Source organism: Gossypium raimondii, chromosome 12 (genome assembly GCF_025698545.1).
Source record: "Gossypium raimondii isolate GPD5lz chromosome 12, ASM2569854v1, whole genome shotgun sequence".
Classification (NCBI taxonomy): domain Eukaryota; kingdom Viridiplantae; phylum Streptophyta; class Magnoliopsida; order Malvales; family Malvaceae; genus Gossypium; species Gossypium raimondii.
Window position 1 is genome coordinate 359,207 of NC_068576.1, and position 23,782 is coordinate 382,988.

At 33.9% G+C, this 23,782-nt stretch overlaps 4 protein-coding genes across 4 annotated transcripts; 2 read left to right on the forward strand and 2 right to left on the reverse strand.

Annotated features, from left to right (window-relative positions):
• Positions 1-483: 483 nt before the first annotated feature.
• Positions 484-7,130, reverse strand: LOC105762587 (ribosome biogenesis protein BOP1 homolog). The gene is made up of 19 exons (XM_012580355.2): positions 7,074-7,130; positions 6,888-6,978; positions 5,225-5,289; positions 4,873-4,989; positions 4,644-4,798; positions 4,126-4,243; positions 3,930-4,031; positions 3,569-3,725; positions 3,374-3,482; positions 3,171-3,273; positions 2,895-3,045; positions 2,656-2,788; positions 2,420-2,523; positions 2,265-2,335; positions 2,082-2,142; positions 1,587-1,814; positions 1,399-1,483; positions 1,010-1,188; positions 484-884 (listed from the first exon to the last, which is right to left on the reverse strand). The coding sequence occupies exons 3-19, from the start codon at positions 5,282-5,284 to the stop codon at positions 799-801; spliced, it is 2,019 nt and encodes a 672-aa protein (XP_012435809.1). The 5' UTR covers positions 5,285-5,289; positions 6,888-6,978; positions 7,074-7,130; the 3' UTR covers positions 484-798.
• A 3,539-nt stretch (positions 7,131-10,669) lies between these two features.
• On the forward strand, positions 10,670-12,959 carry LOC105762588 (protein trichome birefringence-like 43). Its single transcript, XM_052625883.1, is given in 5 exon segments — positions 10,670-10,860; positions 10,862-11,506; positions 11,586-11,748; positions 11,937-12,108; positions 12,184-12,959. Coding segments are annotated over 5 exon segments (1,554 nt in total). The 5' UTR covers positions 10,670-10,804; the 3' UTR covers positions 12,702-12,959.
• A 2,947-nt stretch (positions 12,960-15,906) lies between these two features.
• On the forward strand, positions 15,907-17,010 carry LOC105762590 (senescence-specific cysteine protease SAG39; the record flags this gene model as incomplete). The annotated part of the gene is given in 6 exon segments (XM_052624777.1): positions 15,907-15,986; positions 15,988-16,069; positions 16,071-16,341; positions 16,429-16,473; positions 16,476-16,556; positions 16,559-17,010. Coding segments are annotated over 6 exon segments (1,011 nt in total), but the record flags the coding sequence as incomplete, so codon positions are not given.
• Positions 17,011-17,875: 865 nt separating this feature from the next.
• On the reverse strand, positions 17,876-18,743 carry LOC105762589 (protein OPI10 homolog). Its single transcript, XM_012580359.2, has one exon. It carries the CDS (start codon positions 18,688-18,690, stop codon positions 18,001-18,003), a length of 690 nt encoding a protein of 229 aa, XP_012435813.1. The 5' UTR covers positions 18,691-18,743; the 3' UTR covers positions 17,876-18,000.
• Between the last annotated feature and the right edge of the window lie 5,039 nt (positions 18,744-23,782).

A 23,782-nucleotide genomic window follows, 5' to 3' on the forward strand; every position in this document is an offset into this window, starting at 1 on the left:
ATTAAATTTCTTTTCTTTTTATTATTAAGTTAGATTTCAAATATTTTATTATATTAAGATAGTATTTTATATTTATTTAAAATATTTTAATTAACTTATTTTTATATATTAAATAAATAAAACCGCATATATAATACTTTAAAATTTTAAACACAATCTAGATGCAAAAACAAGTTTTTTAATATACTTCTCAATCATTCATTAAACATACATTACACGGTCATAAATTCCATTCGGATAATCCACACCAAACATTAATGGATTAGCTTTTGCTAAGCCCATGTTAGCAATATGGTGGGCAACTCTATTATTTTTCTGATCCGGAAAGATAACTTGATGATACTCGTGCAACAAAAATAATAATGAATAAAAATTAAAGTACAAAAACTAGGGACCAAAACTAAAATTTGACCATTGTTTAATCTAAAAAAAATATAAAGCAAAAAGCTGTATAATTGTACACCTGCCTCTATATACCGAGTATCGAAACAATAACCAAATTGATATTTTTGGTCATTAAATAAATGAGATTGAAATGGAAAGAGTAAATACTACAAAGTCAAATCCCACGTCACAATATAAATGAGATCGTCAACATTTATCATACTTAAATCTACATGACGCTTGCGCGGCCCAGCACTCATCAATCAAAATTGCATCAAACGGAAGACAAAGCTAATTATAACAAAATTAAGATCTTACCATAGGTATTGTAATGAGATGGGGTCTTCTCTAATTAACTGATGTGTACTCAACTTTCTTTTTCACATTGATTTGCATTGCAGTTTAAATGTAATCCTAGTGGCAATAGAGCTTGATTGATGAATCAGCACCAGCAGTGAATAACCAGGGCTGCCTTGGATGGAACTTACAGTCCATTACTCCTGCAATCAACACCACATTTACTTACCTACTGCCCATACATAACTTCAAACAACAAACCAAGTATATGTGCCTAGATTGTCGTCTTAACTTGATATCCAAACCCAGTGGTAAAAGTATAGCTTACCTCTTCCATCATAACTAGTATGCCCTCTCAGAATTTCCAATGGTACAATTAGTGGATTCTGGTTAAGATCTGCATAAACCATGCCATGAAAGATGTAGGCTGTGCAATCATCCGAGCATGATGCAAACAGCGGGTATGAGCGATGGAATGCCACTTTGGTAATGTCTTTAGGATGACACCTGAAATGCCCAAAAATAAATGTGAAGAATAAAACAAAGAAAAAAGAATAGCCTAAAAATTCTCAAATGGTAAATCTAAAACTGCACGCTCGCTATAAATAGTCTTAGCATATTGACTTTCCTTACTGCTACCAACTATGATACAGTTAGTTAAATAGTCTTACAGTTAAAAGCTATGTTTCTAGTTTCAAAAGAATCATTGTCACATACTTGAGAGTTTTGTAAGGTTTTGATGACAGATCCATATCAAACCAACACAATTTTCCCTCTTTGCTCCCCACAATTAAATTATCACCTACAGAAGAAACAGGCATCATATATTATTTTAAGAAGACAGCTGACAGTAGGGGGAAAGAAGGAAAAGAGAGTAGCAACAAATGAAAGAGAAAAAAAAATACCAGCAGGATGAACAGCAATTGATGAAACTTCACGCAGTTGAGTCTCAAGCTTTTTTATTAGCTTTTGCTTCAACAAGTCATACACACGAACATTCTTCTTTGTTGCAACAAAAAAGATAGAACGAGTAGGATGAAAAACTGATGATACTGGGAGGCCATGGAGCTTAAAAGGGAGTCGCTGAGTAAGCCTTTTAGAGAGCTGATGTATGAGAATTGCTCTTGATTCTCGTGATTAACAAGTTAAGAAACCAAGGAAATGACCAAAAGAATCATATGGGAGCAAAAATCTCTTATGTGCAGAAGCAATATCTTAAGATAAGAAGACCTTATCAAAGATCAGCAACAATAAAGAAATATATGCAAAAGAAATGAGAAGACTTCAGGAAACACCCCCAAATTTTCTTTTCACAATGACTACCACATATATGACATCAATTGATGCTTAAAATAAACCAAAATTATAAAGTTAATAAGATGAGATAAAAAAAAGGATATCTGCTGGCATCACTGTAGAAAGATAGTCTCCTTTACGATGCCATTCTATTGAAGATACAGTCTGCAAAACCATATCCAAGCAAATTGTTATCATTTTCCTATAAAACCTTCCAACTGATCTCAATTTCAGCATTACCAGATAATTTTGAATACACCTAAAGAGGAAGGGACAGAACCAAGTACCCTATAATGCCTTAGTCTGATGCAGTCATACTTTTCATCTTGAATCCAGCTTAAGAAAGATGACATATCATCTGTGCATTAAATTGACATTTTCCAGAGTCAGACCATATCCGTTTTATTACATGCATGGGAAAGAATATATGTTTCAAACAGACCAGAATCATCAGTGGTAGGTGTTCCAATATGCAGAAGTTCCTTAATTCTTTTCTGTTCCTCCTCATTCCCAAATCCAGTGTTCAAAATAAGTACATCAGCTCCCCTATCAAATATTAGTGTATTAGCATAGAACGCATAAACACTGCTTCGTTTCATAAAAACAGGTAGTGAAAAAGAAGATACAAAAAGCATAAGAGTGAAATCAATACTGCAATTACTATCTAATCAGTCTTACACTGAAGCTGCAAGAACAGGAAGCTCTGGCAAAGGATTCCATGCAACAAGCTGAACGGCTTCACCAATCTCCCAAACTCTAAGACATCTACCAGTCTCTACCTCCCAAATCCGCACAGTTCCATCCTTAGAACCTTTGCAAACAAAAGCAATTATCAAACGCTTGTGTGCTGGTTTTATATTTGTGAAAGGAATCATTTAATACTTTGATAACAAATTGTAGTTGATAAATGTTCATACCGGAAGCAATCCATTGCCCTGAAGGTTCCACAGATATTGACAAAACTGCACCCTCATGACCTCTATACTCAAGATAACATGTAGATGGGTAAGGCCTGAGGTCTTTTCGACTAGGTAACTTGGGCTTGAGGGATTCAGGGTCAATATTAATCTGAAGCATAGATAAGGGCAATTCAGATTAACTTGGTTGATATGAGAAAAGAGTACTGTAGAGGAGAAATCACGATTATGTCAGAAAACCATTAAGATTTCCTCCAAACAGAAACTCAGACTTACACGTTTCTTCCGTACTCTAGGGCACAAGTATAGATCCAAGCATCGTTCAAATGAGTCCTTGATAGCATTCTCATATGCCGGGATGCTTCTAAAGGATGTGAACCTAAGCATATCAACATCATTAGTATGCTAGATCTAACATACAAGTAAGTAAATACTTTCAAGTCAAATTGTAATTAACAAATAATGCTTTAGTATATTACTTTTTAGGAATAAATTTAGGGCGATCTTCTTCGTACATCAGCTGATAAGAGTTGATCTCTTCTTGTGTTGGTATGTATTCTAAAGAAGGATTATATGATTCCTCATGGCCTGAAAATTGATAAGAGCAAAGCTTTAATAACAGCTCAAATAGCATAGCAAAATGTAAGTTTAAACAACATGGCCCAAGGTCAAACCTGGCAATTTAGGTTTAGGAGGGGGAATGTAAGCCAAATGCTTAGTCCTATCAGCTGAGCTTGAATCATCTCCCCAGAGGCGATAAAAACGAGGTTCTTCTTTGGGCTGGTCAAACTTTATTAATCCTTTACGAATTGCCCTAACATACTCAACAACCTGTAGACTCACAGGTCAACTATTAAGAAAAACAGAACAACATTCACCCTTATGAACAATTTTGTCTTTCCTATTCCTAGCAAATGATCATTACAAGCTTTTACTTCACAGATATAAATGAAGCTGGAAAAAAGCAGCTGCAGAGGGAGTTGGAGGGACAAGGTTCTCACCCATCATCTGAAACCTATACATGTAAAGAATTACCTTTTTGCTCTCCCATTTTGAAGGAATAAACCGCCTCTTTGGTTCTGGAGCATTAGATAAAGGATGTTTCGCATCATCCCACTTAAACCAATCAACATAAGGCTGCAAGAAATGGCTATGAATTAACCTTGAGAATAAAGCCAAGACAATATCTAAGGCCAAATATCATCAATGCATATGAACATGGGTAACATACCGCATATGGATCAAATTCAGCATGTGGTGCCTTCCCTTTGAGCAATCTATGAATATGTTTGATCTCTTCTTTAGTCAGCTCAACTTCCTCATCATTATATTCATCATAAATCTTGCGCCTGATGGCAACAACATTCAGCAGTGTAAATGAATGTATGATGCAATGTGCCATCAGAGTTAAAATGTACTTGGCAAACATTATTTAATTAATAAATAGTTTTTTTTTTAAGTAAAAGAAGCATCCAGTAACACTCATTGTGTGAGACTATAATTTCCCAACTGTAGCTTAGCTTCCATGTACTTATTGGACAAAAAGGAACTGAGACTGCAATATATGTGTATAAAGGCAGAGACCCATTACTGAGCAAGAACGTCATGTGAAATAGAGATAAAAGAAGCCTAAATAGCATTGAAAATATCATAGCCTCCCAAATATAGCAAAAGAAGAGATAAAGGAAATAACTAAAGACCAACTGTTACTAACATAAAAACTAAATAATCAGTAGCAGGAAAACTAACCAATTCTTTGAATCATCAGCACTTGCGAGAAAGGAATCAAGTTTATCTTGTCTTTCTTTCTTTGTTATCTTTCTACCGGCAATGTCATACCCAATATGTTTTTCATCCTTGTACCACTCCAATGGAACATCACCAATTGTATTTCGAGGAGCCACCTTTTAAGCCAAAAGAGAGATATAAGAATCTAAATAAAAATATGATTTCTAGAATACTAAAAGCCATGCCTGACCTCATCTTCAGATGAGTCACTCTCATCAACTGCTTGATGGGATTGGGAGCTTTCACTATGCTCGTCTTGATCATGATTATCGTCCAAGAAATCATTATCGCCTCTCTCAATGACATCCTGATATTGTTACTCTTAATTAATAGTTGCATTAACACATAAATATCCATGATAAAGAGATAAAAATGTTTTCAAGCACGCTTAGAAAGTATGCAAGGAAGGCATAAATTTCTATATTATTGAAACAGGAGAGATGTCTTCTGGGTTCACTTGTATTCTTTATCTTTTTTAAAAAGCTAGTATTGTCAAAAAAGAAAAAGAAAAAAAAAAACAAAACAGGAACAGGAACAGTTACCTCAACTCTCGTCTCCAAAGGGTTCACATTATCCAACTTCTGACTCTCCTGATGACTCATAGTCCCTGGAATTGCAAAAGGAAGTTCTAAAAAAAAGTTGCTTGATATAAATGGTGATTTATCAAGAAAAGTAGCCACCGATAAGAATGAAAAAATTAGCTAAAAGATTCAAGCAAAATAAAAAATAAAAAAATCCAGCCTACCATCTATAGACATAATACCCCATCCAAATAGGAGCCAAAGGATTTACTTTATCCACCGTCTTACATTCTAAACTCTAAAAGATTCATGGTTTGACTTGACAGTTGACAAAAATGATAAAGAAGTAATTCAAAAGAAATAAAATAGTGATGCTAAAGCAAGTATACATAAAGCATAATGACGTAAGGCCACAGTGGCTAAAATTATTGCAAGGCTTGGACATGATGCACTAGGTGCATATACATTCATATGTTTTCCTAGTTTCTTATAAGCTTTGTAATTTACTAAGCATTGTTGTTGATACTCTTCAAAACATCTAAGTGGACACTTAACAGAAAAGTCCACATTCCCAACAAACAGCCCCACATTAATCCTCAAACAAAGTCAAAAGGTATTAGCCTATATTAAAGTAACACACTCTTGTTTCAACAAACAATGCTAGTAAAATAGCCTATCCCCTTAAATCCAGACAATGCACAAAGTCAGAGAAATAGTTGAATGCCCTTCATAGTAGATAAAGGCTGAAAGCCTTCTAAAATCAGCTTCCCTACTTCTGAATCGAAAAGCCAGCAAGAGAAACCAGAATTTTTTTTTCTTTTTTACTCGGCCAATAAAGAATACTTTAATATAAAAAGACAATAGAAAAAAGAACAATAAAGCTGGGACATACAATCACTTGTTAGAAGCATAGCAGACCTCAGCAAAGGAACCAAATGCAGACTCAAAAAGACATGGAACCCGATTACATTTACTCCAACAAAACTGATGTTAAGAAAAAGACCATACAACTAGCAGCTCAAAAGAATTGGAAACTCGAAACTCAATTATATTAAAGTCTCAGCAACCGGGTAATATTGTCTCGGAAAAAAAAAACATGTATTGTATAATTCAGACGCCATAATTGTTTTGTGGGAGGGCAGTAGTGGGCAAATTATTGTTTGATAGCATATGTTAGTTGAACGCACGAATGGAAGTGTAACTGTGTATTTCACCAAAGCAAAACTTCAACATAATGCACAAGTATCTGACATCACCCAAGGCTGAGAAACAAATTTAAGCTATTCTTTCACCAGTTTCTACAAAGCTAATAACGTAACTTCCAAAGCAAAAGAAAAAAACAATGGCAACTACCTTAGCGATTAATGCTCTAAGAAAACTCTTTTCTCCAATAAAAACAGGGAACTGTAACTATCTTTTTAAGATGAAGCTCTAGGATGCAGACAAAGATTCATACTGAAACTGAAATTATCAAACAATGACAAACCAAGCAAACCTACAAAATTAAAGGAATGCTTGACAGGGAAGTCGGTAAATTAATAAATTTGATCATATAAGGAAAAAAAATAGGCAAAAGCTTTAAAGCAAAGTCACAAAATTGATCAAAGAAAAGGAGAGAATTAAAGCATATTGAACTGCTTTGCTGTTCAGCCCAAGTGAGAGATGAGAGAAGAAAAAATAAAACCTGACAAGAAGCAGACTAAAGGGAGTCCACAGCGGCAAGGGAAGAAGAAGGGACTATCGCCGGCGCGGAAGAGAGAAAGGAAGATGACGTGCTGGGTGAAGAAAGAGTATTAAAGTTAAAACCCTGACCCAAATGAAATTAAAACCCTATTTCTTAGAAAAAAATAAAATAAATAAAACCCTAGACCTCGTTAGCTTTCTTTTTCACAAGGGTGAAGCACTGAAAGCTAAAGAAAAATATGTATCCTTCTATCCTACTAATTTTTCTTATGCATAATCGCTTTTTACCCTAAACTTTATAAAAAATATTTTATTTCTTTAGTTGTTATATTTGTGGTATTTGTTAAATCAGATGATTTTGAATTATACGAGATATATTTAATTTAAAAATTATAAATTATAAAAAAATATATTTAATATTTATATTTTTTAAATAATTAATTGCTAACGTGGGATGTCACATTAGCAAAATTAACCGATGTTAATTTTTATTCAATTTAAGGTGATTTGACAAATAATGTAAGCTTAAGGACAAAAAAAAGACGAAAAGTTAAATAAAAGATTAAAATGATTTTTTTTATAAAATTGGAAGCCAAATAAATTATTATGTAAATTTCTTACACCATGGTTAATATATGTAAATTAAATTATTTTAACCAAAAAGTGTCTGGGGCAGTGACAAGGTATATTGCATTCCCAAAATAAATAAAAAAATTCAAATCTTTAAAGGGCAACCACGAACCTTGAAAATGTTTCGTTAAACATATTTGAACAATAATAAATATTAAATTTGTAACACCCTATATCCGGCCCAGTCGCCGAACTCAAATATCAGGATGTCACACCACCGTCACATGTCATACACAACAATTAAAAGCTCATTCTCAAAGAAACATCTCCCATTTTAATATCCGTATAGGTTTTAAGTCAAACTTACTCTTAAGTTGTCATTCTTACATGCTAAACATACATCAGATAGTCATATAACAATAGTTTAACATGCATAAGGTCAATTTTGCAAAATCTCAAAATTGACTACGTAGGTATCAATACTAGAATATGGGTATCGATATTTCCTTCATTCGGTATCGATACCGAATGGAAAATCGGTACCAAAACAACATTATGTTTCTTGTATAAAATTTAAAGTCTCGAAAATTATTGGTACTTTTCAAAAAATATCGATTATTTTACCTCGAGTATTGACACTCGTGATAAAGCATCAATACCAAATTACGTTATTGACTTTTTGCACTTTCAAAAACATGGAGGTATCGATATTAAAACTTGAATATCCATTAACTTATTAATTTAGTACTTATTATGGTTCATATGTAGTTATATATATAATTTAAATTATTGTTCATATGTATTTATTCCTTCTTTTAATTCTTCGTACTATAATTCGATTAAAGTATTAATGAGATCTTTTAGTGTTTAGGTTAGAATTGATCTGACACTCGCCTCCTTTGGATACGATCCCCGAAGTACTCACTTATTTCGTTGTAAAACTATATTACAATTTGACCTGTATAATTGCGATACCGCCTTGTCTCTCTATATTTTATTGCAGTATTCAAACTTTGGACGTTAGTACGGAGGCGGTCAGCCTCTGTGGCAACAGCCTCAACAACTTGACCGCCTCCGAACGTACCAACGTCAATAGTATAAATCCTATACAAAAGATATAAAAAAAAGGGTATCTACAAGTATACAAATCAGGTTGTAATTATAGTTATAACGGAGTAGTAAGTACTCCAAGGATCGTATCTAAGGGAGGCAAGTACTAAATTAATTCTAATTTAAACATAAATAGATCTAATGAATATTTTAATTTGAATTATAGTATGAAGAATTAAAAGAAGGGTTATTGGATAAATTATAATAATAATAATAATAATAAGAAGAAGAAAAGAAATAAAAGAAATTTAAATAAATAAAAAGCAAGAAATCAAATAAGGAAATATATATCAAATCTAGGCATAGGTGATTAGATCACTTTGGTAATCGTAATCAACTGTTGTCTCGAATTTTCTTGTTCAATCAATTAGTCAGTACTCCAGCAGGATCTTCCGATATGTCCACTGAAATATTGAGTTGGCAAGAACTACTTATTTTTTGACCTCACAGTCTAAACCGGTTCAGGGCTAAGGTGTTCACGGATAGACCATACCAATTTTGGGTTAATTCTCATCTTGATGACTTCCTAGCGTTGTCAAGCCTAGGTTTAGGTTCTTTCTTTCCTGAACAGTTGATCTTTTAAGAAATTTCTACGAAACAGTTAATATTCATACCTCTACTCGCTAATCCCCCACAGGAGGATTAGTTCCTCATGGATATAGTAAACAATATAAACTTGAATGAAAGAATGAACATAAAGAACAATTTCAAGAATAGAGTTTAGAAGAAGCTTGATTGAATCCTCATAGAGTTTGAGAATAATTACATAATCTGATTTCTCCCCAAAAGTAAATAACAAGAACAAGAATAAAAATCTAAAACTTAAGAGAAGGGAAAAACTAAAGACTAAATTAAAGAGAAAGTTATACAATAGAATGAGGTGTCCATAACATGTGTTAGCTAAGTCTATTTGTAAACTTAGAATGGTCGTCGTCCTTAACCTTAGGTTAGCTGACGTTCTCGAGCTTAAAGTTAGATTGTGTTGACCAAAACGCCTCTGGCTCGTATTAATTTCTTGTACAAAAGCGATGTCGCAACACACCAAGTCCTATGTCGCGACATTGAGGGTAGTATGCTCAGCTTCAGTGTGTCTTCAAGGCTCTGTTGCGACATCCTCATGCTGTGCCGCAAGACATCAAAGGCAGTCTTGGACTTCTTCAGTTTTGCTCCCTATGTTGCGACATCCAATGTTCCGTGTTGCAACTTAGCGATCAGTATCGAGTTAATGCGACTTCTAATGGTCTACTGCACACTCACAAAGTATATTAGCTCATATTTAGGCCTCATTCGGCCCCTAAAGTCAATAAAAGACTCAAATTACACATTTTATTACACTTAACTGAACTTGTTGAAATGTAATTAAACACAACTAAAATGCTTATGTTCAACTTCCTAAAGTGCAAAAATTAATTTAATCTGCTATACCAAATTACGGCAGATCACCTGCACACTCACAAAGCATATTAGCTCACGCTTAGGCCTCATTCGGCCCCTAAGGTCAATAAAAGACTCAAATTACCAGTTTATTGAATTTAAATAAAGTAATGAAACCTTAACCAAAATCTAACTAAAGTGCTTGTATTCAAGCTCCTCAAATACGAAAACTAGTTTAATCTGCTACATCGAATTACGACGGATCAATTCCTTAGAATAAAAGTAAGACTAACTTCTAAATATACAAAAAGTATAAAGACTTAGAATAAATTAAAAAAAGGCCTTTCATAATTTGATTGGCTCCAAATTCCTTTTAAATCAGCAAATGGTTAAACCAAAAGTAGTAAAAAAAAGTTTGGTTATATTTTAGAAAAATAAATGCTTAGTGCAGAAAAAGAAAAAGCTATAGTTGAGGGGTAATTTTTTTTATTCCAAGTCCTTTAACAAAATGAAGAGGGCTTTGTTGGATTTATGTGCGTCGATGGCATATTGTAGTGTTTTTTTCTCCTTTCACATCATAAAATACCGGCATATGCATCCAAACGATTTCCATCAGTTAAACCACAGCTTCCACAATTGCCTCTTTAGCAATCTTTCCAAGTCTGTCCTTCAGGACTATAATTTGGCCAAGTTGGAGTTAAGGTCTCTTAACTTAAGACAAACGTTTATTTGAGTATTTCTCCAAATAAGTACGACAAAAACAAAATTTAGCTATGAACTATATATTTATGGTTCAGCCAAGGTGATTTCAAGACAGCTTCAGAAAACCATAGCCTTGTGTTCAAGCAAGAAGTGCCATCAGCCATGGGCAATTCCACCATCATTGAAAGATGGTGGTTTGTAACGTTTGCAAGTTTTATTGTTCCTCAACCACAGCCCTGGTAACAACAATATATCAGTACTTCAAAATCTAACAATGCCGATTGAAGCTTTCAATGGCTTCCCCATGCACAAGCAATCTCCAATGCCCCCAAGCGTCATTGAGAATGAAGAACCAGATAAATCTTCAAATGAACCTTTGTCCAGCTCTCAATCTTGCATAATTCTAACTGAAACATCCTCTTCTCAGGTTCCTTTATCAGGCTTGCAAAACTCAAAACCAGCCTTACCATGTTTGCAAACTGCAAACTTACCAGACTTATCTGATAGTGTGAAGCAAGCAACCACTTCGTTCCAGCAGCCCTCAGGTTTGGGAGATGCAAAACTATCAGAATTGAGTGATAAAATTGAAGCACGAACAGCAGATTCTTCTCTGGTTTCTGTGTTGGAGGCGCAAAATCAAGAACAACCCAAGGACAATGATGACGAGGTAACGGTGACAATGGAGGAAGAAAGAAAATGCAACATCTTCGAAGGAAAATGGGTTTACGATCCTAAGGAAAGTCCTCTATATGATTCAGCGATGTGTCCATTTTTAAGCGAAACAACGAGTTGCAGAAGGAATGGACGACCGGACAAGGAATATGAGAAATGGAGGTGGGAAATTAATGAGTGTAAGATTCCACGGTAAGCAACAAAATTTGACTCTGGTTTTTAAAATAATTGATGTAGTTTCTATATTTTATTGTTTTGTTTCCCTCTAAAGGTTTAATGCCAAGGACATGTTGGAAAGGCTTAGAGGGAAGAGAGTCGTAATAGTTGGGGACTCCATCAACCATAGCCAATTTGAATCTCTTGCTTGCCTTCTGTATTCTGCTATACCTGGCCTATCTTCTTTCGATGCTCGGAATCGGGTCTTCAGGGCTGAGGTAAAGCATATAATTAAAGAAATTGAAAAGTACTTTCACCATATAGATAGAAGCAATTGTTTGTACGTACATGTTCCTCTTTACATTGATTCTTCAATATTGGGTCTTAAGTCTTAACATTTTTCAATAACTTGCTTTGCTTTGGTTTTGTTTGTTGTGGTTTGACAAGAAAATATTTGATTTTACAGTCTTATAACTTGGTTATTCAGTTTGACTGGACTGAATTTCTTGTGGAAGTACTTGTGAACAAGACGGATGGCAAAAAGACTTTAAAACTTGATTCACTTGTCCCTACTGCTAGGAAATGGAAAGATGCAGATATTATGGTGTTCAACACTGGTCACTGGTGGGCGAACCGCCTAAGTTAAATGCATGAATCACGTGCACATGTACAAATATATACATATATGTAAAAAGATAAGTGGTGAAAATTTGGCAGGTGGGATTTTTTTGGATACAAGAGGAAGGTGTTTGCTGATATGAAAATCGAAACAGCATTTAAGGTTGCAATGAAGACTTGGGCTCGTTGGGTAGAGAAAAACGTGGACACTAGCAAAACAACAGTGTACTTCAGGGGTATGTCTCCGCCGCATTTCGGGAAAAACTGGTGCTATAAATCAACCAGGCCCATCATGGATGAGTCCTACAAGTTGACATTCGGTAAATCACTGAAAGAAATTGTAGAGCAAACGCTTCAAGCCATGAGGACACCGGTAAAATACTTGAACATCACAAGGCTCAGCCAGTATCGAGTCGATGCACATTCTTCCATTTACGCAACGAAGCAAGGGAAGTTTTTGGTTTTGAGAAAGCAGAAGCCCCCTACAATGGTGGCGGATTGCAGCCATTGGTGTTTGCCTGGTGTTCCTGATACATGGAACCACCTGCTTTATGCATCTATGGTGTTAGAAAGATCCAAGAGCATTTCTACTACATTAAATATATTAACATGATGGCTCATCTTTTCTTTGTTTTAGCAAATTCATCAGTAAGGGGGCTTTCATCTGCTCAGAATCAATAATAAATTTAGAAAACTGAAGATAAGCCTTTCAATTCCATTAATTTATGCTAAACTTAGATTGCTTTTCACTTCTTACTTCACAATACAGATTCCAATAAATTAATCCAGCCTTGAGAGTCGACTCATTCTATGGGAGATCAGTTTATGGTATCTTGCAGAATGCAGAAGCGCCTTCATTGGCTGCCCAAGGAAAGAAAAAGTTGACAATTTGATATTAAAAAAAAGTGCAATGTGGTTTACGGCATTAGTGGATAAATTTTTAATAAGTGGGTAATTTTTTTTATCAAATAGAACTATTATTGCTGGACTATATATTAGTGTGTTTAATTTATTAATGTGTGTAAATTTTGAATGTTATATTTATATTAATGTAACATTTAGAGTTTAGATAGAATAGGTATAATAAATTATGTAATACTAGTTTGTATCCTTGGTATCCCTTTACTAGCATATACCTTGGTTGATGGTAGCTAGTCAAGTGGTACCATGTATGCTAAGATAAGACATATAAGTCTTAGTTGATGGTTTGATTCCCCACAGACTTACTTTGTACAATTAATTTTTCTAAAAATACTGATACCTTTTACATGAACTTGTAGCTCTTATTTACAGCAACCGAGGTGCTCCATACGGGAGATAAAACGTCCGAGTAAGATAATACGTTCTGTTGAGGTTCCAAGACCAATCTTCCCTCAACCATAAAATCAAACTAATGATATCAATAATAATCCAAAATTCATATAAAAGAAAAGTGTAACTTCTAACTTTAATCATAAATTAAATAAATAAGAAGTTATATTTAAGGCAATTAGACTTAGTTTAGAACTGAATTGAAACAAATTAGAATAAATTATGGCTAAATTAAAAGCCTGATAAAAGTGAGGGACCTAATTTGAAAATATCTCAAAAAGTTAAAAGTATCAGACCCCTCTCACGTGGAACCATCCACTTCATGCATTTCTAAATTTGTTGGTCCGGTGCCGGTCCGTCTTTTCTTTGTTTTAGCAAATTCATCACTGAAGCGGACCCTAGAAGCCTATTAATTTCAGCAACTCATGCTAAACCTAGTGTTTAGGTTATGTTGGTGAAACAGCCTCATTGGGGGGAAATTTGATAATTTTGAAATTAAATTTGGTGCTTTAAAAAGTAATCTGTTCAATTCCATTCTATTCATAGAAGCGGATATTTGGTAAACACAAGGGCATTTTTTTATCCAATACAATTATGTCCGAGGATTATATATTGATGTGTTTAGTTTAGATAAAAGTACACCCATTCGATTGCATTTTAGTTTTGTAAAAATAGAACGTCGGTGATGTCGATGTATCGCAAAGAAGAGAGAAAAAAATAAAGAACACACAGATTTAACGTGAAAACCCTTTTGGGAAAAAAACCACGGCCAGAGGAGAAGATAATTCACTATGTCGAATTCGAATGATTACAAGAGGAGTAGACTATGTCTATTTATAGGCTTGTAAAACCATATTCTTATAGGAGTGTTGTAAGATTAAAACACTTTATTCTAATCTATATTAAAATACTTTATTCTAATCAATACCAATTCTAAAATAAAATAAAAGAAGTGTAGTTCTATATGGATTTTACTTTTATTTTATTTTACCAATGTATTTTATTTAAATAATAATTCGGGTTACTTAATTCTAACAAATTTTTTATTGAAAAATAGTTAAATAGTTTTTATACATTATATTAATGACCAAAATAGTTTCTCTGTTAAAATTACTCGTTTAATATTTGTTTTGGTATTTATATATAAAGTATAATAATAAATTTAACTCTCAATCTTTACACTTTTATACAATTTGACCCATACTCTTTATTGAAGTAAATTAGAAATTTTTAAACTGGTAAGACTAAAAGGTCAAAGAGGCCTTAGTAACAAATTAAAAAATTTACACCCTTTTAAAATTTATAAAAAAAGTTATAAAATTTTATTAAAACTAACAATCTTGACCCAATAAAATAGTAGGGTCAATTTTTTAAAAAACCTTATAACCATTAGATTTTAATGGGTCAGTATTTTTTAAATAAAATTTTATAATTTTAGTTTTCAATAACTTTTATACATAAATTTTATGATTTTTAATAATTTTAAAATTTAAAAGAGGTTAATTGATTTTTTTAATTTGTTATTAAGATTTTTTTTACCTTTTAGCCTTATTAGTTTACAAAATTTCTAATTTACTTCAAATAAATTAGTAGGAGATATTTCAATCCATCCACTATGATTAATTCTTCTATTTTTCCATGTTGTTTATGAAAGCCATAAGTAACTAATCCTTCAAATAAAATAATAGGGGTTATTTCCCTTCCTTTTTGAGGAAAAAGCGACAACTATGTTTGTTTTTGCTCTTCTTCAAACTAGTTTACCACCATTCAATATCAATTCATAGGATTGTAACTCTTCCATGAATTGTCTAAGGATCAATGACTTTTTTTTCAAGGTTACATGCGACCTGAAAGTCTGCAAAATCCTAGAATAAGCTCTTGAACACTATCTCAATTTAAATATTCCGATCCAAATTAGCCGTATTGTTCACGTACGAAATAAGAACACAAACTTTAGATCGCCTTCTGTAACATTGTAGTAGCTTAATATTTTTCATTGAATTTTTACTGAACTTATTCATCACTGTTCACCCGAAATTCCAACCCATTTTGATTTTGTTCTATGCTTACTGCACCATGCTCTCCATCACATAAGTCGAGAATGATTTAACAAAGTTGTTTTGGACATTTTTTTCTGTCTGAATTCCCCCTTAAGTTATTCACAACCCTCGCTAATGCTCAGGGAAAGCAACTCTCGTTCCACTATAAACTAAACGTCCATGTATATATTTCAATTACCGCTATTCTGTCATCAAGTGAGAATCCAACAAAATAAAAGAGCTAAAGCAAAAGCAGAACAGCTTCCACGGAACACTACATTTAATAAAAAAAATACCGAATCCTATTCAGTGTACCGTCAAATTCAAGGGCACGACATTAATGTGAATATTCAGAACATTCTAATTCAATGTAGTGCTTGGGGTTCTCCACATAAAGGAAAAGTTCGGAATGATTCTATGCATCTCCAGCAAGCCATATCCTGAAATCAACGAACAATCCCCAATTTGAAACTGGCTTTGGTTTATCCAAGAGAATGTAGGATGTTGTTCTTCCTTGTAATAGCCGTTTGCATCCCACAAGTTGTGTCATGGCCTACCAGAAGCATACTTGTCCGAGAGGCATGAGAAATGGATGGCTGAATATGGACGAGTTTATAAGAATGACGCATTAGAAGGAAATGCAATTCAAAATATTCAAAAGCAATGTGGAGTTTATAGAGTCGTTCAATGCCGCAGGAAACCGTGGTTACAAGCTAAGCATAAATGAATTTGCAGATCAGACCAACGAGTTTAAGGCTTACAGGAACGGATACGGAAGGCCCCAGAGACTGAAATCAAGAAAACAGACATCATTTAGGTACGAGAATGTAACAAGTTTGCCTGCCAGCATAGACTGGAGGAAAAGAGGAGCCGTTACGCCCATCAAGGACCAAGCACAATGTGGTAAGCAATATGTAACAGTTAGAGCATACACCTACCTAAATCTTACTTTGATAAACCAAAATAATGAAAAACTCATTTAAAAAACAGGTAGCTGCTGGGCATTTTCGGCTGTCGCAGCAACTGAAGGAAATCACCAACTACAAGACAACTAATTTCCTTGTCTGAGCAAGAACTGGTTGATTGTGATAAAGGTGTGGATCAGGGATGTGAAGATGGTGAATGGAAGATGAATTTGAATTCAGAATCAGAAATCATGGCATTGCATCAGAAGCCACTTACCCTTACAAGGGTGATGATGGTACTTGCAACAAATCAAACGAAGCTTCCCATGCAGCTACAATTAGTGGCTATGAGATTGTTCCTGCAAATAATGAACAGGCGTTACAGAAAGCTGTTGCAAGCCAACCAGTATCAGTGTCCATTGATGCCGGAGGTTATGCCTTCCAATTCTACTCGAGAGGAATTTTCACTGGAGAGTGCGGAACTAAACTAGACCATGGTATTACAGCTGTTGGGTACGGTACCTCTGAAGATTGTATTGATTATTGGCTTATCAAGAATTCATGGGGCACAGGATGGGGTGAAAAAGGATACATCATGATGCAGCGAAACATCAAAGCTAAAGGTCTTTGTGGCATAGCCATGGACTCCTCTTATCCAACAGTCTAAAACAAAAAAACTTCAATATCATGATTACAATCTTCATCTATGACTAGCCTATCTTAATTCCTGTTTTCTCCACTCTGTTGATGCCCCCATTCACATGTAAGAGTGAGAATTGATTATCTTAGCAAGCAAAAATATGGCAGTTCAATGTAAAGTTGACCCCTAAAATTACTTCTGCTAAGATACTGCTTTAATGCTCAGGTCCTCAAAGAAAATCACACCTAATGTCATGATTACAATCTTCATGTTAAGCCATGATTACAATCTTCACGTCCTCAAACAAGCTGTTAAGAGAACATCCAATTAGAAAACCTTCTCGTGTGGTCCTTTACCCCATTTTAAGTGATAGCTTAACAGATTCCAGTCCTCTATCTTCCTTGGGTTGAAACCAAAAAGGTCACCACAATGCCCAATTCACATCACCTTATCTCTCTGAATATGCAAATCATAAGCATTAACAAAGAAGTTGAAGCGTTTTCAGGTTATACAAAGGAATTATAAAAGGGATAAGTATTAGTTCAAATGTTCATTGAGAATAGATTTAGTAGTAAAGCACAATTTTGAATGCTAACTAGCATAAAAGCTAATTACCAACAGATGAAGAAGTACAGCCAAAATATATAACCACAGCAGACACAAAAGTTAAAGACCTCAGTGATTTGCCACAAGGGACTCCAGACAGAAAAGTATGGATAGAATTTGGAATCAAATCAGTATACTCACTTTTATAGAATTTAGTCCATAAAGCAACTAGTAACATCGAAGCATTCAGCAACAGTAACTGAGACGACCTCTCGTGGGAAGTCATAAGTGATAATTCTACCACCAACCCCATTGTGTTGGATTCGCGTACGATATCGAAGGCAGATTTGAGACTAAACCTAGGAAACTTGAATATTTCGATTTTAAAGATCGCCATAAAATTTTTAACTACACTAATTGCATGGTTTACTTGATTAAAAAAGCTACCTTGAGGAAGAAAGACAAAGACAGTTACAAGGCAAAACCTTTCAAGAAATCAGAATCACGCTTGGCTTTCTCCTGAAATTTCTTAAACCATCTATCCAAAATGTCCATAGGGACTACCAACTTAGACCCATCAACACCACAGAACGACTGCATAAAGTTGAACAAGTTTTCCCCAACTTTCAACGCCATGCGTTCGATCTTCTTCTCAGCAGCCACATCTAAGGACGGCAACGCAACCAGATCCTCCACCGACACACCAATCTTGGCGGAAGGCGCGGCGGAATCAGGAGCAGTCAACTGCATCTGTCCTCCAGGCTCAGGCCAAATCAGGGAAAGCACGGCGGAGGGGCGTTGAAGAGTGACGGCGCCGCAGAAAACGAAGGGAGAACCAGGGGACTGGACGTAGACAGCCAAAGCCTTATCTGGGGGCAAAGTGAAGTTGTTCAAGAGGAAGATGCACATATCACCAATTTGATGGTAGGATTCGCCAACGAAAGTGTTCATATCGAGCACCCAATGGAAGGTATCAATTTGGGTGAAGCTAGAGATGTCCATTGGGAAGCTTCGGTTGGGGAATACCACTCCGAACATTCTTCTGCCTTGTGTCTTTTGCCTTTCGCCAAGCAAGGTTTTATGTGGTTTTCCGACAGTGAAGCAAGGTCTGAGTTTGAGAAATGAGAAATGTCTAGCAGAATCCAGAACCACTAAGAACATGCGACATTGATTTGCTTTCTTTCATTGCATTTGTTAGGGACATGCGACTGGCTTGTCTTTGCCGTGTCCAGGAAACCTGTTAAGTAAATGACAACCTCTAGAAATGAGGCCCAATGGCAATAGTGTGGGCTATGCTGATACACCACAAGGCCTCGGATTAAAACTTGCTCGTCCTAGTTTTGGACCCCCTAAAGCTACCAATTGGGCTGCTCTTATCAATGTAAGGTTCGAGTAACTTGATAAAGCTGACCTACGACTTTTTGTAATGCAACTGCAACTGTCATTTTTTCTTTTCATGTTTGGTTACTCATTTCGGAAATAAAATAATATACTAAATTCAAGCTCAATTTATAATTTATTAGTTGAATGTTCATCTTTTTCAAAAATAGCATGGGTTCAAATTATAATTGTACCCAAAAAAAAAACCATACATTAAGTTATTTTTCTTAAAAACTTATTAAAATTATTAAATACTTAAATTGTATTTTCTAATTCAAAATTTTAAATACATGAATCCTTTCTCCTTTTTTCCAAACTATGTTAGAAAAATATTAAATAGATTAAATTTTAATATGCCTTCGTCCTAAATATACCCTACTTTTATGCATGACATTTTAGTATGTATCGGTAAGGTTAAAACACCTCTTTGAAATTTTCTCCTCCACATCTCATATGGTGGGAGATTGTTTTGGTTGGATAAGTGAGGGCTTTAGGTGGTAGAGGGAGGGGGTTCATGGCCTCACTTTTTGTGGTCCTAGAGTCAATAAGGTGCAAAACGTGTGTGTGTTAGGCTTGGCTGGTACTTTAGGTGTATGATGCACATAAGGGTAACAAAGGTTGCCTGTAAAGAAAATGAGGAGCTTTTTCAGCAATTTCAAAGGATGGTATATAGGAAATTAGGGGTCGGAAGCTAGGAAATAAGGGTCGACGATGTAACTTTATGCACCACCACCATCATATTGGGGTGCAGTGGTAGGTGGTGCTCTCGATTGTAGGACCTCGATCTAGCATGTCACTAACAATGTGACAATATCTCTTTTGCCACTTATATTTTGTATATCATAGCATTATTGGTGACTATTTGACTAAAAAATGACAAATATGTATACCATTCGGTGACAAAACTATTGTCATTAGTGTTATTATTTTATTATATTAGGTGACAATACGTTATCGCTTTCGTCACCCATATGTTGAATGTTATTTCATTATCGGTGACGATATGAATGATTAATGAAAAAGTTTTGTATGATTATATAACGTAATTAACTGTCATCGAATATTAATTATATGATGACATTATGATTATCAACACCATATGATTGACAATATGTGACGCATAATGATATAACGTCACCATTAACATTTAGTGACACACCTAATGTGATGAACGTCGTGACGACAAAATTTGTATCACCAAATACTAATAGTGACAAAAATGTAATTTCTAGTGACAATATTTTAGACGCTACTAATAAACAAATTTGTTGTAGTGGTTCAATATCAACTCATAAGATTGCAATTCTTTCATGAGTTGTATAAAAGTGAGCTATTTGTTTCCTAAGTTATAAGCAACCCTAAAGTCCTTAGATAAAGATTTGAACACCATCTTAATCTAGGTGTTGTGATCCGTTCAACCCTATTGCCCTCCGCTTTCGCAAAGAGCCTCATGTGTGCTAGCACATATTCTTTGACGAAAGTATCGATTTGTTGCTTAGAGTTCCTCAAACTAGTTATAAAGAATTGTCGAGCCAAGGCAACTTGGCCTATATCTCCTCCAAATTGTCCATGATCTCTTTAGTATTTTGATAGTTCTCATGTTGCTTTTGCAAAGTACTACTAATGCTAGCAAATACATGAAAACAAGCTAAATCATTTGAACCTCTCCAACTGACCTTAGTGACTGCTTGACCTGTCGTCAAATGTAGTAGTTGATTTGGGTCATTCCTGCACTTAAAGAGCTTATTTTCTAGGAATTAGGATTTTATATTTCGTTTTCGATAATTAGGACTTAGGACAAAATATTAATAAAATAAGTGTTTTTAACACATTTTGTAAGCATTGTGACCCAATAAGCCGACACGAACCTTAGGTAGTACTAATATGTTCAATTGAGTGCGTAGAATGAAGATATAAAGTCCCAATTGATGTGCAAGCAAGGGACAAATAATGCAAAAGCTTCTCGGGATGTCAAAGCACAAAACGAATCACACAAGGCAGGTTTTACATGTTATGTTGCACCATGCAAGAAATGTGGCGCAACATAGGTCGATGTGCTACCCAGGAGTGTCGAGGCTATTTTCGTCCGTACAGTCAACTTCATAAGAAGACCTAGGACGTGCCGAAGACCTAATTTGAGCTGCCAGCACTTCTATAAATAATACATTAGGGGTTTGACATAATTAAGTCGTCCTAGACGCCTTCAAAAACCTTAGTAGTTTAGTAGTAGGATTAGATTATTTTTATTTCGGCTTTTCAATAACTCTTTTGTTTTTAATCTTGGATTTGGTTTCGATCCAAGAGTTTATTTATTTTAGGCATAATTGCAAAACAACCCCTCAACGTTTGAGGGCTTTTGGTTTTGTGCCCTTAACCTTTTTATTTTTTTGATTGACACCCTCAGCGTAACAATTTTTTCAGAAATCAACCCACTTTTCACGGTCAACGTGAGTTGAACGTTAATCAAACTATAGGTCAACATAGTAGCTCATGTGGCATGCCACATAAGCACACGACATCATAGACGACATCATCTATTTAACAAAATTTTTCTCTCACTTTCTCTCTTGCCAAACACCATTTTTCTTCTTCAAAACATTTGGTTGGCTCATTTCATCTACAAGAATCTCCATTACCATATGATTATAATCATGATTTTTTGCAATTTTTGTAAATCCACACCAGACTTTCAACTTAAAATCATTACTTTTTTTCCCACTGTCAGCTACCGTTTTTTTCTCTCATTTTCTCTCTTGCCAAACACAATTTTCTTCTTCAAAACACCATTCTTCATCTTCACTACCAAACCTTTTTCTACTCAATCCAAAATATATTCTCTTTCTCGTGTCTATATTTCAGACGAAAAATGCTAAAATCATTATCTAGTTAGAAACAATTTAAGTCTCACCTCACTATATTTTCTAATTTCATATACACATTTCATTATTTTATATTTATTTTTAAGTATATAACATATATTTTTTAGATTCATTTTTAGCTTGAGATTCTGAAATCCTAGGCTCTGAACCACCAAATGAAACACCCCATACCCAATCCGATCATTGGGTTAAGATACCAAGATATCACATTCGTTGCTGAAGCAACTACAGAAATTTCATATTAATTTTTCTTATTATTTGATTATTGAAGATCATTTTACTCATTTTAGTAATAATTGAGTTTATGACAAAACTATTTATGAGTTAAAGGAGTTCATTAAAACATGATATTCAATCAAATGTAACAAAGTTTATAAAATTAACACAATTATTAAAGTTTTACAAATAAGTTCATTAGAGGACTTGCACTTTCTAAAGTAGTTTACACATTTATGTATATTTCATATTTATTTCTAAATTGTGCCAATTAATCTAATTATTCATAAACTTTTAGCCAAGATTCCAAAATCACAACAATTAACAATTATTTACTTATGATTTTATCAATTTGTTTAGACATTTTCACATGTATTAATCATTTCATTACTTACCATTTTGTAACATTTCAAATTCGTCTACTATTTTTCCTTTTCCTCCTCTCCATTCCTCATCCTTTATGCATATATATATATTAGAATCTTTTAACTTTTAGTATGACATGCTTATATGTAACATTAACTATAATTCCACTATTAACTTATTTGTTCATATAAAAGTGATCCACTTGTGTCATAGTCACTAAATTATTTATATCATGAGCTACGAAATTTGAAATTAAGATCCGCTTAATGTTCTTGAAACTAGGCCCCATAAAAATTTCAGAATTTATAATTTAGTCTATCAGTACAGTAAATTCTTCAAATTTACCCCTGTTCCGTTGCTTGACAGTTTCAACCTTTCTTTACTAAAATTTATTATCTCTTAATATGGGGTTCAGATCATGTTTCTGTTTGATTCTCTTGAAAATAGACTCATTAATAATTTAAATATATAAATTTCATCCCTAATAATTTTTTACAATTTTATTTCAAAGTTGGAATAAGACATTATCCCACAAAACTAATATATCTCAAAATCTACAATTCCTTGCATACAAAACTAAACCTAATAATATTTAATTTATTATTTGACTCGCCCTCTAACTCATTTATGTTATTTTTGGTGAATTGTTTTAGTAAATTTCTCTATTTTTTTTCATGGTACATTTCATTATTTCCATTTAATCATATACTTTTTATGTATAGACATCATACACATTTCTTATTCTTAATGCTTTTAATATATGTAACATATTTCACCAATTAATATAATTTTAATAAATCAATATTATTCCTCATCATTTCTTTCACATATTAATTTACACTTGTAACATATTAGTCATTTTCATCCCACACCTCCATAACACTACTATATCATTCTACACATCACTCGTGTACATAAATTTACTTTTTAATTTCTTTCTTTTCACCATCAATAAGCACAACCAATTTACTATTTACATAAAAATAAAAAATTCCAATACGACATGTAAATTAAAAAAATCTGATGCTAATAATAATAAAAATAGTCGACCAATCAATTAGATTTTCCTAATAAGATAATATATTATTATCACAAATACCATTCAAGAGAAGGATATAAATATTTTATTAAATAAATGTTTATCAAGATACGAATCAGTTGAAACTATGTTTGATTTCTAGTTTTTCTTTCTATTTTATTATTGAATAAGATTCCGAAATAAATATATATTTACACCCTTTCGAATAATAATCTTCAAAAGCTCAATAGCCAATTTCTACATTGTATTATTCTCATACGCAATTAAAATGTACATTCAAGATCACAAAAACAATTCGAGTTCCATTTTTCAATAAGAACATCACTGCATTTTCTGAATCATTCCAAAAATCCTATCTTCCATCCCAGCTCTA

What these genes read in the sequence shown, in the direction of transcription:
- LOC105762589 (XM_012580359.2), bottom strand. Translation starts at nt 18,690, where the DNA reads ATGTTCTTAGTGGTTCTGGATTCTGCTAGACATTTCTCATTTCTCAAA.
- LOC105762587 (XM_012580355.2), bottom strand. Translation starts at nt 5,284, where the DNA reads ATGAGTCATCAGGAGAGTCAGAAGTTGGATAATGTGAACCCTTTGGAG. An exon ending in CTTTGGAGACGAGAGTTGAG is followed by an intron (nt 4,990 to 5,224) that starts GTAACTGTTCCT and finishes TAACAATATCAG; the next exon opens with GATGTCATTGAGAGAGGCGA. An exon ending in AGGGCAATGGATTGCTTCCG is followed by an intron (nt 2,789 to 2,894) that starts GTATGAACATTT and finishes TTGTTTGCAAAG; the next exon opens with GTTCTAAGGATGGAACTGTG.